At 37.3% G+C, this 14,611-nt stretch overlaps 1 protein-coding gene across 1 annotated transcript in view; it reads right to left on the bottom strand.

Moving 5' to 3' along the window:
• ILDR1 (immunoglobulin like domain containing receptor 1) overlaps nucleotides 1-14,611 on the bottom strand; it is a 90,793-nt gene that overhangs the window by 49,232 nt on the left and 26,950 nt on the right. The window contains exon 3 of the mRNA XM_033211044.1: nucleotides 196-311. Coding sequence (XP_033066935.1) covers nucleotides 196-234 — 39 coding nt within the window. The 5' untranslated portion in view covers nucleotides 235-311. The remainder of the gene's footprint in view (nucleotides 1-195; nucleotides 312-14,611) is intronic.

Here is a 14,611-nt window from a genome sequence, read left to right as displayed (position 1 = left end):
GGCCTGCCACAGATTGCACTTATCAACTGCTAGAGACTGAATACTTCTGTCCGCCCAAATTCAAATGTTGAAACCTAGTCCCCAAGGTGATGGTATTTGGAGATGCGATCTTTGGGAGGTGATTAGGTCATGAGGTTGGAGCCCTCATGAATGGGATTAGTGCTCTTATAAGAGACCCCCAAAGAACTCTCTTACCTTTTCTGCCATGTAAGAACTCAGCGAGAAGATAGCCATCTATGAACCAGGAAGTCTGTCCTCACCAGACATTGAATCTGCCAGAACCTTGATCTTGGACTTCACAGCCTTCAGAACTATGAGAAACAAATTTCTGTTGTTTATAAGCCATCCAGTCTATAGTAGTTTGTTACAGCAGCCCAAATGCAATAGGATATCAACCCTGGGTCTAAAGCAGGTATTACACACTGGATACTTTCAAGCCAAATTGCACACATACTTGTTTTCTTTCTTGTGGATGAGTGCTGTTTATTTCCTTGGTATCTTAACAATTTTTAAAAACTGAAGTATAAGATGATTCTGAAATATGCACAAATCAGTAATGTATGGCTGAACAAGCTATCACAATGTAAATATACCTTTGCAACCACCACTCAGGACAAAATATAGAACAGAAGCTCCCTCTTGTAACTCTCTTGTAAGCCTGCTTAGTTATTCCCTCCTGCTTCTCTCCAGAGGTAACCACCATTTTGACTTCTTATATTTTAGGTTGGTTTTGCCTCCTTTTAACATTTATATAAAACAACAATGTAGTACACATTCTGGAGGGTTATCTCTTTTGCTTAATAATATGTTGGTGAGATTCATCTGTGTTTTTGCATGTATTTGTAGTTTATTTTCATTTCTGAATAGTATTCCATTGTATTAGAATATGCTGCAATGTGTTTATCCATTCTATTATTAATAGACATTTGGTTTCTGCTAATTGGCTATTATGAACAATGATGCTATAAGCATTCTTCTACATGTTACATTGTTTTGAGGTCACCCGCCCACCCATTTTGCTTCTATAGCTCGGGGTAGAATTGTTTGGTCGTAGGATATGTATGGTGATCTTAAGATATGTCCGTAAATTCTTCAACCCTCCTCCCTTCAAAAGGAGGAGACTAAATCCATGACCCTCAAGTGCGGGCTGGACATAGTGACTTACTTCTAATACATAGAATTGCAGAAGTGGTAGTGTATTACCTCCAGGCCTAGGTCATAAAAGGCATTATAGCTTCTTCCTTGTCCACTCTGGGAAAAGTCAGTTGCCAGGTCATGAGAATGCTCAAGCAGTACTATGGAAAGATCCACATGGGGAGAAGGGATGGCTCACTCCCATGTGAGGAACCAAGAATTTCTGCCAATAATCAAGAGAGTGAGCCATCTTAAAAAGAAATGTTCCAGCTGCAGTCCGGTCTTCAGAAGAATTGCCATCTTGACTTCTAACTCATGAGAGACACTAAGTTAAAAACCATACAGCCAAACTGCTGCCAAATTCCTGACACACAGAAACAGTGAGGAAACATGTGTGTTGTTTTAAATCATTAAGTCTTAGGTACTTCGTTATGCGGCAATAGATAACCAATGTGGTATGCGTATGTTCAAACTTAGTAGGACATGCCAAAGATTTTTCCAGATTTCCAACACTACACATTATCCGTGTTCAAGATTTTTAGTTGTTCCACATCCTTGGCAACATTTGGAGCTAACAGTCTTTTCAATTATAGCTCTGCTGGTGGGTGTGAGATGGTATTTTGCTGTGGTTTAATTTGCATTTCCCTAATGACTAATAGTGTTGAACACTTCTTCATGTTTATCAGACTCTTGAACTTTTGGATATCTGTTCTTGAGTCTTGGTGGATTTTTTTTTTTTTTAATTCACTTTTCTATCTTTTTCTTACTGGAGTTGCAAGTTTCTTATGTGTCCTGGATATAGTGCCTTTGTGATTATACAAGTTCAAAGTACCTTCCCTCAACTTGTGACTTGCCATTTTGCTCTCTTAGTGTTATTGTTTGATAAACAGATATTTTTATTATTTATTTTAATAAAGTTTAATTTATCAATCTTTTCCTTTAAAGTCCTTAAGGTTTTTGTGTTTTATATAAGAAATGCTGTCTTCCCCAGGTCACGAAGAATTTTTTCTTTATTATCCCATACTAGTATTATATTTTGCCTCTTACACTGAGATCTACAATCCACATGGAACTGAGCTCTGATATAGGGGTTAAGTTTAATTATTATTTATCTTATGGATAAACAATTTTCTGAGCACATTTTCATTGAAAATGAAATTCATTCCCTGCTGCCCAGCAGTGTCATCTTTACCCCAAATCAAGTGTCCATACATGTGTAAATCTGATTCTGGATTCTCTTCCATTGGTTTATTTGCCTGTCCTTGTGCCAGTATCACACTCTTTTAACTATTTTTACTCTACAGAAGCCTTGATATCTGCCAGAACAAGTCCTTCCACCTCATTTTTCTTCTTCATGAATGATTTAACTATTCTTGGTTCTTTGCATTTCTACATATGTTTTAGAATTGACTTGTCAATTTCCATAAAAACCTGTTAGGGTTTTAATTGGGATTGCATTAAATTAATAGACCAATTTGGGGAGCATTGGAATTTTTATGTTATTAAGCCTTCCAATATAAGAACTTAGAAGAAATTTCACATATCTTTGATGCTAAATAGTATTATTTAATTTTTAACATTTTATTTGTTGTTGGTATATAGAGGTACAGTTAATTTTTAAATATATTGACCACAAGGTTAAATCCAGCAACTTCTTGTGTCTGGTTAATTTTCATTGAGTTCTAGAAATTATATATTAAAAGTTGCAGATATTAGTTCTGATTTCACCTCAGAGATGTAGAGAGCTAGAAAGAGAGTTATTTTCATCCTTATGACAAGAAAATCCTGGACAAACTGTAAACAAAATGAAATTTCTTGAATCCCTAAGAGAACTGAGGTCACAGGGCAAAAATTCAACAAAATCTGGAAAAAGACAAGCTCATATATGCAAAAATAAGACCAGAGCATTTTATTACCTTAGCTGATGCTTCCAGATGCCATGTAAGCCAGTAACAAGAATCAGCTAAAAAACTTTAATAAATTGTTAAATGCTGAGTATGGGCTAGTGTGATACAGTAAACCCCTTAGAGTTCATACTTTCTTGCAGGTTTTTTTTTTTTCTATAAGAACCCTGTATTAGTCTGTTTTCATGCTGCTGATAAAGACATACCTGAGACTGGGGAATTTACAAAAGAAAGAGGTTTAATTGGACTTACACTTCCACGTGGCTGGGGAAGCCTCACAATCATGGCAGAAAGCAAGGAGGAGCAGGTCACATCTTATGTGGATGGCAGCAGGCAAAGAGAGAGCTGTGCAGGGGAACACCCCTTTTGAAACCATCAGATCTTGTGAGACTCATTCACTATCATGAGAACAGCATGGGAAAGACCTGCCCCCACGATTCAATCACCTCCCACCAGGTCCCTCCAACAACGTGTGGGAATTCAAGATGAGATTTCGGTAGGGACACAGCCAAACCATATCAAACCCCACTAGGAGCTCAAGAGAAAAAATGGAAAAAATTCTTAGAAAGTTTTCATCACCAGGCTGGTTTGGTGAGGGGATAGCAACTACTGCCAAAACTCTGCTCAGACTCATCTATTCTATCTTCCCTATGGAACAGAAGGCTTACTCTGTAGGCATAAAGGAAGCAAAAATTTCATTCTTAGGGTGCTTGTGGCAACCCATTGCCACTGGGGGAGGAAAACAAGAAAAAAAAGTTTATCCCTGGGAGAAAGGCAAGAATAGGTTCCACGCTTAGTACTAGATCTAGAAGAGGGGTTGTTACACCAGTGAAGGTCCCCATGAAGCAGGTTCACAATGCCTGATTAGAATGGAAACCTAGGATAATCACTCTATGGTTCTCCCTGTGTACACATTAATAAGTTTGTATGCCTTTTCTCCAAAAAAAGACACCTTATATGGTTTGGATTTGTGTCCCTGCTCAAATTTTACGTCAGATTGGAGGAGAAGACTGGTGAGAGGTGATTGGATCATGGGGGCAGATTTCCTCCTTGCTATTCTCATGATAGTGAGTGAATTCTCACAAGATATGATGGTTTGAAAGTGTGTGGCACTTTCCTCTTCCCTCCATTTCCTGCTCCACCATGGTAAGATGTGCTTGCTTCCCCTTTGCCTTCCACTATGATTGTAAGTTTCCTGAGGCTTCCCACCCATGCTTCTATACAGCCTGTGGAACTGTGAGTCAATTAAACCTCTTTTCTTCAAAAATTACCCAGTCTTGTGTAGTTCTTTAGATCAGCATGAAAATGAACTAATACAGAATACTGGTACCAGGAAAATGGGGGATTGCTACAAAGATACCTGAAAATGTGGAATTGACTTTGGAACTGGGTAATAGGTAATAGGCAGAGGTTGGAACAGTTTGGAGTGCTCAGAAGAAGATAGGAACATGTGGGAAAGTTTGGAACTTCTTAGAGACTTGTTGAATGGTTTTGACCAAAATGCTGATAGTGACATGAACGTCTGGGCTGCGGTGGCCTCAGATGGAGATGAGGAACTTATTGGGAACTGGAGTAAAGGTCACCCTTACTATACTTTAGCAAAGAAACTGGTGGCATTTTGCTTCTGCCCTAGAGATCTGTGAAATTTTGAACTTGAGAGATGATTTAGGGTATCTGGTGGAAGAAACTTCTTAGTAGCAAAGTATTCAAGAGGTGACCTGGCTGTTTCTAAAAATGTACATTCATATGCATGAATGAAGAGATTATCTGAAACTGAAACTCATATTTAAAAGGGAAGCAGAGGCTGGGCGCAGTGGCCCATGCCTCTAATCCCAGCATTTTGGGAGGCCAAGGTGGGTAGATCACAAGGTCAGGAGATCAAGACAATCCTAGCTAACACAGAGAAACCCCATCTCTACTAAAAACACAAAATATTAGCCGGGAGTGCTGGCTGGCACCTGTAGTCCCAGCTAGCTACTCTGGAGGCTGAGGCAGGAGAATGGCATAAACCCGGGAGGCAGAGCTTGCAGTGAGCTGAGATCATGCCACTGCACTCTAGCCTGGGCGACAGAGCAAGACTCTATCTCAAAAAAAAGGGAGGGGGGGTGGTGGAAGCAGAGCATAAACGTTTGGAAAATTTGTAGCCCAGCCATTTGCACAAGTAAAGAGGAGCCGAATGTTAATAACCAACACAATGGGGAAAATGTCTCTAGGGCATTTCAGAGACTTTCATAGCAGCCACTCCCATCACAGGCTCAGAGACCTAGGAGGGAAAAATGGTTTCATGGGCCAGGCCCATGGCCCAACTGCTCTGTGCAGCCTCAGGATATGGCGCCCTGCATCCCAGCTGCTCCAGCTCCAGCCATGGCTAAAACGGGCCAAGGTACAGCTCAGGCCATGCCTTCAGAGGGTGCAAGCCTCAAGCCTTGGTGGCTTCCACATGGTGTTAAGCCAGCAGGTGTGCAGAAGGCAAGAGTTGAGGTTTCAAAACTTCTGCCTAGATTTCAGAGGATGTATGGAAATGCCTGGATATTCAGGCAGAAGTCTGGTGAAAGGGTGGAGCCCTCATGGAGAATCTCTATTAGGGCAGTGCAGAGGGGAAATGTGGGGTTAGAGCCCCCACACGAAGTCCCCACTGGGACACTGCCTTGTGGAACTGTGAAAAGAGAACCATCATTCTCCAGATCCCAGAATGGTAGCTCCACCAACAGCTCACACTGTGCACCTGGAAAAACCTCAGGCACTCAACACCAGCCTATGAAAGTAACCAAAGGGGCAGTACCCTGAAGAGCCACTGGGGCAGAGCCACCCAAGACTATGGGAGACCACCCCTTGCATCAGTGTGCTGTGGGTGTGAGACATTGAATCAAAGGAGATTATTTTGGAGATTTAAGATTTAATGATTGCCCTGCTGGGTTTCAGACTTTCATGGGGCCTGTAGCCCCTTTGTTTTGGCCAATTTCTCCCATTTCGAGTGGGAGCATTTACCCAAGGTCTGTACCCCTATTGTATCTTGGAAGTCACTAACTTACTTTTGATTTTACAGGCTCATAGACAGAAAGGACTTGCCTCATCTCTGATGAGACTTTGGACTGTAGACTTTTGAGTTAATGCTGAAATGCGTTAAGACTAAGGGGCTGCTGAGAAGGGATAATTGTATTTTGCAATGTGAGAAGAACATGAGATTTTGGAGGGGACAAGGGCAAAATGGTATGGTTTGGATTTGTGTCCCCACCCAAATCTCATGTTGAATTGGAGGAGAGGCCTGATGGGAGGTGACTAGATCATGGGGGAATATTTCCTCCTTGTTGTTTTCATGATAGTGAGTTCTCACGATATATGATGGCTTAAAAGTATGTGGTACTTTCTCTCTCTCTCTTTCTCTCTCTCTCTCTCTGCCTCTCTCTCTCTCTCTCTCTCTGTCTCTCTGCCTCTCTCTCTCTCTCTCCCATTCCACCATGGTAGGACGTGCTTGCTCCCCCTTCACCTTCTACCACGAGTGTAAGTTTCCTGAGGCCTGCCAGCCATGCTTTTGTACAGCCTGTGGAACTGTGAATCAATTAAGCCTCTTTTCTTCAAAAATTACCCAGTCTCAGGTAGTTCTTTATAGCAATGTGAAAATGGACTACTACAAAACCTGATCAGAACATCAGAGAACTGCCCCCTACCATCATAACCACTCTAATAAGCCACGTAAAATAAGAACAGAATATAGCTCAGAGAGTCGCAAGAGACAAATTCATTCTGTGGAGCAGTATGAAGGGAAGATCCAAAACAAAGCAGAGAAACACAAAGCCAAGTGGGGAGCAGATATTTAGAGAAACACTCTGGCAAATAGCCCATAGCCTAGCATAGGTATTACTAAAGAAATTTGAAGTCTATAGTGCACTGAAGTCAATGATACTAACAACAAACTTCAAATCCAACTAAACTCCACACTAAATTAATGTAAATCTCCATACTACTAAGGGCCTTGCAGAAGGAAAGGCATGTTTATCTGCAGCATAGAGTATATTTATATCAGTATTTACTATCTTATACAGCACATCTAGCTTGTAACACAAAAACTAAAAGGCACACAAAATGGCAAGAAATAACAAAATTTGAAGAGACAAAGGAATCATCAGAATCAGATACAGATATGACAAAAATGTTGGAATTAACTGACATGGAATTTAAAATAGCCATAATTAATATATTAAAGGACCTATTGGAAAAGGTAAATAGCATGCAAGCTCAGATGGATAATTTCAGCAGAAAGACAAAAACTATAAGACAGAATCAATAGAAATGCTAGATATAAAAAAATGCATGGACAGAAATAAACAATGCCTTAAACCAGCCTGTCAGACCAGAGCAATAGAAAGTGAACTTCTGATCACCATACATTATGCATAGCAAAATATTGTTATGTACCCTATCTGTATAATTATTATTTGTCAATTAAAAAATAAAATTTTGAAACAATTTTAAAAGGTAAGAGAATTTGAAAATAGGTTAACAGAAATTACACAAACTGATATGCAGAGAGGAAAAAGAATGAAAAATAAAACACAGAATCACTAAGAGCTGGAGGAAAACACCAAATGATATAACATAAATGTATTGAAATTTAAGAGGATCAGAGAGACAGAATATAAGATATAAGAAATATCTGAAGAAATAATAATAAAAAATTTGCTAAAATTAATAGCATACCTCTAACCACAGTTCTAAAAAGCTCAACGAACACCATGAAGTATAAATACCAAAAACCAAAAGCAAAAAACTCACTTCTAGGCATGTTAGATTCCAACCACTAAAAACCAAAGAAGAAAATTTTGAAAGTAGCCAGAGTAAAAAAGATATTAAACACAGAAAAACAAGAATAAGAATTACAGCAGACATTTTCTTCCAGAAACCATGCAAGCAAGAAGACAGTAAAGGGACATATTTAAAGTGCTGTAAGAAAGAAAACTGTTGGCCTGATATTCTTTATGCTGCAAAAATATTTTTCAGAAGCAATGGAGAAATAAAGACTTTTTCAGACAAATACCGGTAAAATTCATTACCAGCAGACATACACCACAAGAAATTTTAAAAGAAAAGAAGTTTTTTAGGCAGATGAAATATGATGTATAATATGGGTTAGAAACTAGAATATACATGAAGAAATGAAGAGATTTGAAAATAGAATAAATGAGGGTAAGATAAAATTTATTATTACTTATATTTCAATGTGCTAAAAGATAACTGATTGTTTAAAGCAAAATTATAACAATGCATTATGTGTTTATAACATGGGTAAAAATAAAATAAATGATAATAGCACAATTGTAAAAATTTACTGACAAGTTCTTAAAAGACTCAGTTAAAGAGGGACTACTTTTTAAAATATAATAAATTTACTTCAGAATGTAAATAGAAAGGATAATTACTATGACTTTTGAAGATTTTGAAAATAAATTAATAAGAGATAGCCCTAATAGATACTAAAATTATTATAAGATACTTGAATCTGTGTTAATTAAGAGTATGATACATAATTGTCCCCAAACTGTATATTATTTCACATACATGAAAGATTTTACTATATTACTAAGAAAACATCACAAATCAGTGGAGGAGTAAACCAGAATTAAACAAATAATAAGGAAACAATTGACTTAAAATTAGGGAAAGGATTTATTTACATTCTCACCTCACCAACTTAGTAAAGTCAGTTTTACATAAAGTTACATGTAAAACTGCAATCTTGGAAACCAAAAAAAGATAAAACAGAAAAGTTTTATTTCAAGTTGGGAAATGGGTTTTGTCAGATTAAAAGGGGTTGGAAGAAGTTGCATTAAAAAATCCATATTTTTACTACAAAATATATAAAATATCTGAATTTCAAAAATGTCTTAAGGCAAACATGTTTGGAAAAGAAAATATTTTTAAAATCTTAGAAAATTGAAGAAAAACAGTAAACTTGGAGTACTGATACACCTAACTTCAAGACTTATTATAAAGCTACAGTAGTCAAGACAGTGTGGTATTAGCAAAAGAATAGTTTATAGATCAATGGAACAGAATAGAGAGCCCAGAAATAGACCTACAAAAATACAGTCAACTGATATTTGACAAAGGAGCAAATGGCATACAATGAAGAAGATATCATTTTCAACAAATAATGCTAGAACAACTGGAAATCCAGATACAAAAAAAAAAAGAAGAAGAAGAATCTACACACACACAAGAATTAGCTCAAAATGGGTCATAGGCCTAAATTTAAAATGAAAAACTACAATACTAGAAGATGACATAAAGGAAAATATAGATGACCTTGGGTCTATTCATGACTGTGTAGGTACAACACCAAAGGCACAATGCATGAAAGAAAGAATTGATGAGTTATATGTTATTAAAATTAAAAATCTCTGCTTTGTGAAAGACACCATCAAGAGTATGAAAAGACAAGACACAGACTGGAAGAAAATATTTGCAAAAAGACATATTTAATTTTTAAAAAACTGTTATCCAAAATATATAAAGAACTCCTAAAACTCAGCAATAGGAAAATGAACAACTGATTTAAAATGGGCCAAAAACCTTAACAGACACCTTACCAAAGAAGATATGCAGATAGCAAATGCTGTGCTTTGAATGTGTCCCCCGAAAAGCAAGTGTTGGAAACTTAATTACCAATGTAACAGTGTTGGGAGATGGGGCCTAATGGGATAATTTTAGGTTATGAGGACTCCCTCCCTCATGAATGGATTAATGTCATTATCACAGGAGTGGGTTTGTTATCATTGCCATAAATTTGTTATAAAAGTGAATTAGGTTCCTTTTTGTTCTCTCTCACTGTCGCCGTCTTGCCCTTCTGCCTTCTGCCATGGGATGATGCAGCAAGAAGCCCCTTGAAAGATTCTGACAACTTGTTATTGGACTGCCCAGCATGTGAAACCATGAGTAATAAATTTCTATTGTTTATAAATTACTCAGTGTCAGGTAGTCTGTTAGAGCAGCACAAAACAGACTAAGACAGCTATCTTTCCATTTATCTTTGTCTTCTTAATTTCTTTCACTGATGCTTTGTACTTTCAGCATATAGGTCTTTTACCTTTTTGTTTAAGTATATTCCTAAGTTTTTAAGAATTTTTGGTGCTATTATAAATTGAATTGTTTTCTTAATGTCCTTTGCAGATTGTTCATTGTTAGTGTATAGAAAAGCAACTGACTTTTCTGTGTTGATTTTGTATCTTCCAACTTTACTGAATTTGTTTATTAGATCTAACATTTTTTTTTCTGGTGGAATCTTTAGAGTTTTCTATATATAAGATCACATCATCTGTGAACACAGATAATGTTACTTCTTCCTTTCCAATTTGAATGCCCTTTATTTCTTTTTCTTACCCAGTTGCTTGGCTAGGGCATCCAGCACTGTGTTGAATAGAAGTGATGAAGTAGGCACACTTACCTTGTTCCTCATCAAGGAAAAGCTTTCTGTTTTTCACCATTAAGTGTGATGCTGTCAGTGGGATTTTCACACATCCCCTTTATTATGCTGAGGTAAATTCCTTCTTTCCTTCTCTTCCTAGTTTGTTGAGGGTTTTATGATGAAAGAGTGTTGAATTTTACCAAATAATTTTTCTGTGTCTATCAAGATGACTATATGATTTTAATGACGTACCATATGGATTTTCATATGTTGAACCATCTTTGCATTCCAGGGATAAATCCCATTTGGTCATAGACTATAATCTTTTAAATGTACTATAGAATTTGGTTTGCTAGTATTTTGTTGAAGATTTTTGCATCAGGGATATTGGCCTGTAGTTTTCTTTTCTTGTAGTGTCTTTTTCTGGCTTTGCTGTCAGGTTAACACTGGCCTTGTAAAATGAGTTTGGAAGTGCTCCCTCCTCTTCAAATTTTTGGAAAAGTTTGAGAAGGATTAATGTTAATTCTTCTTTAAATGTTTGATAGAATTCACCAGTGAAGCCATCTGGTCTTGGGCTTTTCTTTAATGGGAAGTTTTTGATTGATGATTCAATCTGATTACTGGTTATAGGTCTGTTCAGATTGTCTATTTCTTTATGATTCAGCTTTGGTAGGTTCTGTTTCTAGGAATGTGTCCATTTCTTTTGGGTTATCCAATTTGTTAGCACATAATTGTTCACAGCAGTCTCTTACAATATTTTTTAATTTCTGCACCATCAGTTGCAAGTATCCTATTTCATTTTTATCTTATCTGAATCTTCCTTTTTTTTTTTTTTTTTTTTTTGTATAGAGACAGGGTCTTGCTATGTTGCCCAGGCTGATCCTCCCACCTTGGGCTCCAAAGTGCTGGGATTACAGGCATAAGCCACCATTATGCTTTAATCATTATTTCCTTTCTCTGTTAACTTTGGGTTTAACTTGTTCTTCTTTTTTTTTTTTTTTTTTTGAGACGGAGTCTCACTCTGTCGCCCGGGCTGGAGTGCAGTGGCCGGATCTCAGCTCACTGCAAGCTCCGCCTCCCGGGTTCACGCCATTCTCCTGCCTCAGCCTCCTGAGTAGCTGGGACTACAGGTGCCCGCCACCTCGCCCGGCTAGTTTTTTGTATTTTTTAGTAGAGACGGGGTTTCACAGTGTTACCAGGATGGTCTCGATCTCCTGACCTCGTGATCCGCCAGTCTTGGCTCCCAAAGTGCTGGGATTACAGGCATAAGCCACCATTATGCTTTAATCATTATTTCCTTTCTCTGTTAACTTGGGTTTAACTTGTTCTTCTTTTTTTTTTTTTTTTGAGACGGAGTCTCACTCTGTCGCCCGGGCTGGAGTGCAGTGGCCGGATCTCAGCTCACTGCAAGCTCCGCCTCCCGGGTTCACGCCATTCTCCTGCCTCAGCCTCCTGAGTAGCTGGGACTACAGGTGCCCGCCACCTCGCCCGGCTAGTTTTTTGTATTTTTTAGTAGAGACGGGGTTTCACAGTGTTACCAGGATGGTCTCGATCTCCTGACCTCGTGATCCGCCAGTCTTGGCCTCCCAAAGTGCTGGGATTACAGGCTTGAGCCACTGCGCCCGGCCAACTTGTTCTTCTTTTTTTAGTTTTCCAACATGTAGAGTTAGATTTTTTATTTGAGATATTTTTAGTATGTTTATTGTTATCAACTTCCCTCTTAGTATTGCATTTGCATTCCATAAAGTTTGGTATGTTGTGTTTCTATTTTCTTTGTTTCAAGATATTTTCTTTTTTTTTTTTTTTCTAATTTCCCTTTTGATTCATTCTTTGATCCACTTGTTCAAGAGCATGTTGTTGCATTTCCACATATTTGTGAATTTTCTAATTTTCCTTCTGATATTGATTTCTGGTTTCATTCCATTATGATTGGAAAAGATACTTGGTATGATTTCAATCTTAAATGTGATAGGACTTGTTTTGTGACCCAGCATGTGATCTATTAAAAAAATGTACTGTGTGCTCTTGGAAAAAATGTGAATTCTGCTATTAGGTAGAATGTTCTGTGTATGTTTATCAGGTCTATTTGGTCTATGGTGTTGATCAAGCCCCTTGTTAGCTAATTGATCTTTTGTCTGGATGTTCTAACCTTTATTGGAAGTAGGGTATTAAAATCCTCTATTATTATAATGTTGCTGTCTATTTCTCCCTTCAGTTCTGTCAATGTTTGCTTCATATATTTAGGTGTTCTGACGTTGGTGCATATAAATTTATCATTGTTATATCTTTCTGGTGAACTGAACCTTTTATCATTATATGATGTCTGTCTTTGTTTCTTTTGACAAGTTTTGATTTAAATTCTGTTATGGTCTAAAAGTCCCCCAAAATTCATGTGTTGAAACTTAATCCCCGTTGTGATGGTTTTAAGTGGTGGAGCCTCTTGAGATGTGATTAAATAATGAAATATCTGCCTTAATGGATGGATTATAGCCTCATCAAATGCCTAGAGAGAACTAGCTTAGGCCCTTTTTGCTCTTCTACTGCTCCACCATGTGAGGACACAGCAATTCATCTCTTTTTGTCCTTCTTCCACCATGTGAGGACACAGCAATTCATCTCTTTTTGTCCTTCTTCCACCATGTGAGGATACAGCAAGAAAGCCTTCACAAGACTTGAATGCCAGCACTTTTGACTTCCCAATCTCCAAAGCTGTAAGAAATCAATTTCTGTTATTTATAAATTACCCAATTTCAGGTATTCTACTATAGTTGCACAAATAGACTAAGATAAAGTCTATTTTATCTTTTGTAGGTATGGCTACTCCTCCTGCCCTCTTTTGGTTATCATTTGCATGGAATATTTTTCCATCCTTATACTTTCAGCCTATGTGTGTTCTTAAATCTAGAGTGAATCTTGCAGACAGTGCATAGTTGGATCTTATTTTTTTAAAACTCCTTCAACTGTGCTATGTCCTTTGGGCAGCTTAGTCCATTTATATTAAAAGAAATTATTGATAGAAAAGGGGTTTTCTATCGACATTTTAAATTTTTTGTGTGTATGCTGTAGCTATCTTGTTGCTCTTTTTATCTCTTGCTGTCTTCCTTTGTGTTTCATTGATTTTTTTATAGTGACATGATTTTATACCTTTCTAACTTTCTTCTGTGAAAATTCCATAGGTATTTTCTTTGTGCTCATCGTGGGACTTGCATAAAACAACTTACAGATATAACTATCTTTTTAAAGCTGATAAAACTTAAATTCAGTTTCATATAAAAACTTTGCTTTTACTTCCCCCCCACACACACTGTTATTGATGTCACAAATTATATTTTTAATAATGCACAGCCATTAATATATTTTTACAGTTATAATTACTTATATGCTTTTGTTTTTTAACTTTTATACCAGAATTAAGTGATTTACACAACACTGTTAACTATTACAGTATTCTGTACCTATCTCTATCTTTACCAGTTAGCTTTATACTTTCATGTTTTTAATTTTAATTTTTTTATTTTTATTATACTTTATGTTCTAGGGTACATGTGCACAAAGTGCAGGTTTGTTACATATGTATACATGGGCCATGTTGGTGTGCTGCACCCATTAACTCATCATTTACATTAGGTATGTCTCCGAATGCTATCCCTCCCCCCTCCCCCACCCCACAGCAGGCCCTGGTGTGTGATGTTCCTTCCCCTTCCTGTGTCCAAGTGTTCTCATACTTTCATGTTTTTGTATTGCTGTTTAGTATCTTTCCATTTCAACTTGAAGGACTCTCTTTAGCATTTCTTGAAAGGCAACTCTAGTGATTATCTTATTCTGCTTTTGTTTGTTTAGGAAAGTCTTTATTTCTCATTTTCGAAGGTCAGTTTTGCCAGAGAGAATATTCTTGGTTGGTGAGTTCTTTTCTTTCAGCGTTTTTAATACACCATCCCATTCCCTTTTGTCCTTCAAAGTTTCAGCTAAGAAATTCATTGCTAATCTTACAGGAGTGTCCTTGTATGTAATGAACTGCTTTACTCTTGCTGCTTTCAAAATTCTCTTTTTGACTTTCGACAATTTGATTATAATGTGCTTCAGTGTGGATTTGTTTGGGTTCATCTTATTTAGGCCTATTGGGCTTCTTGGATCTATAGTCCATTTTTTCCCTCAGATTTGAGAAGTTTTC

Source organism: Trachypithecus francoisi, unplaced genomic scaffold (genome assembly GCF_009764315.1).
Source record: "Trachypithecus francoisi isolate TF-2019V2 unplaced genomic scaffold, Tfra_2.0 Lachesis_group0, whole genome shotgun sequence".
Lineage (NCBI taxonomy): Eukaryota > Metazoa > Chordata > Mammalia > Primates > Cercopithecidae > Trachypithecus > Trachypithecus francoisi.
The sequence above is the reverse complement of the archived record's forward strand: the minus strand, read 5'-3'. Positions and strand labels throughout refer to the sequence as shown.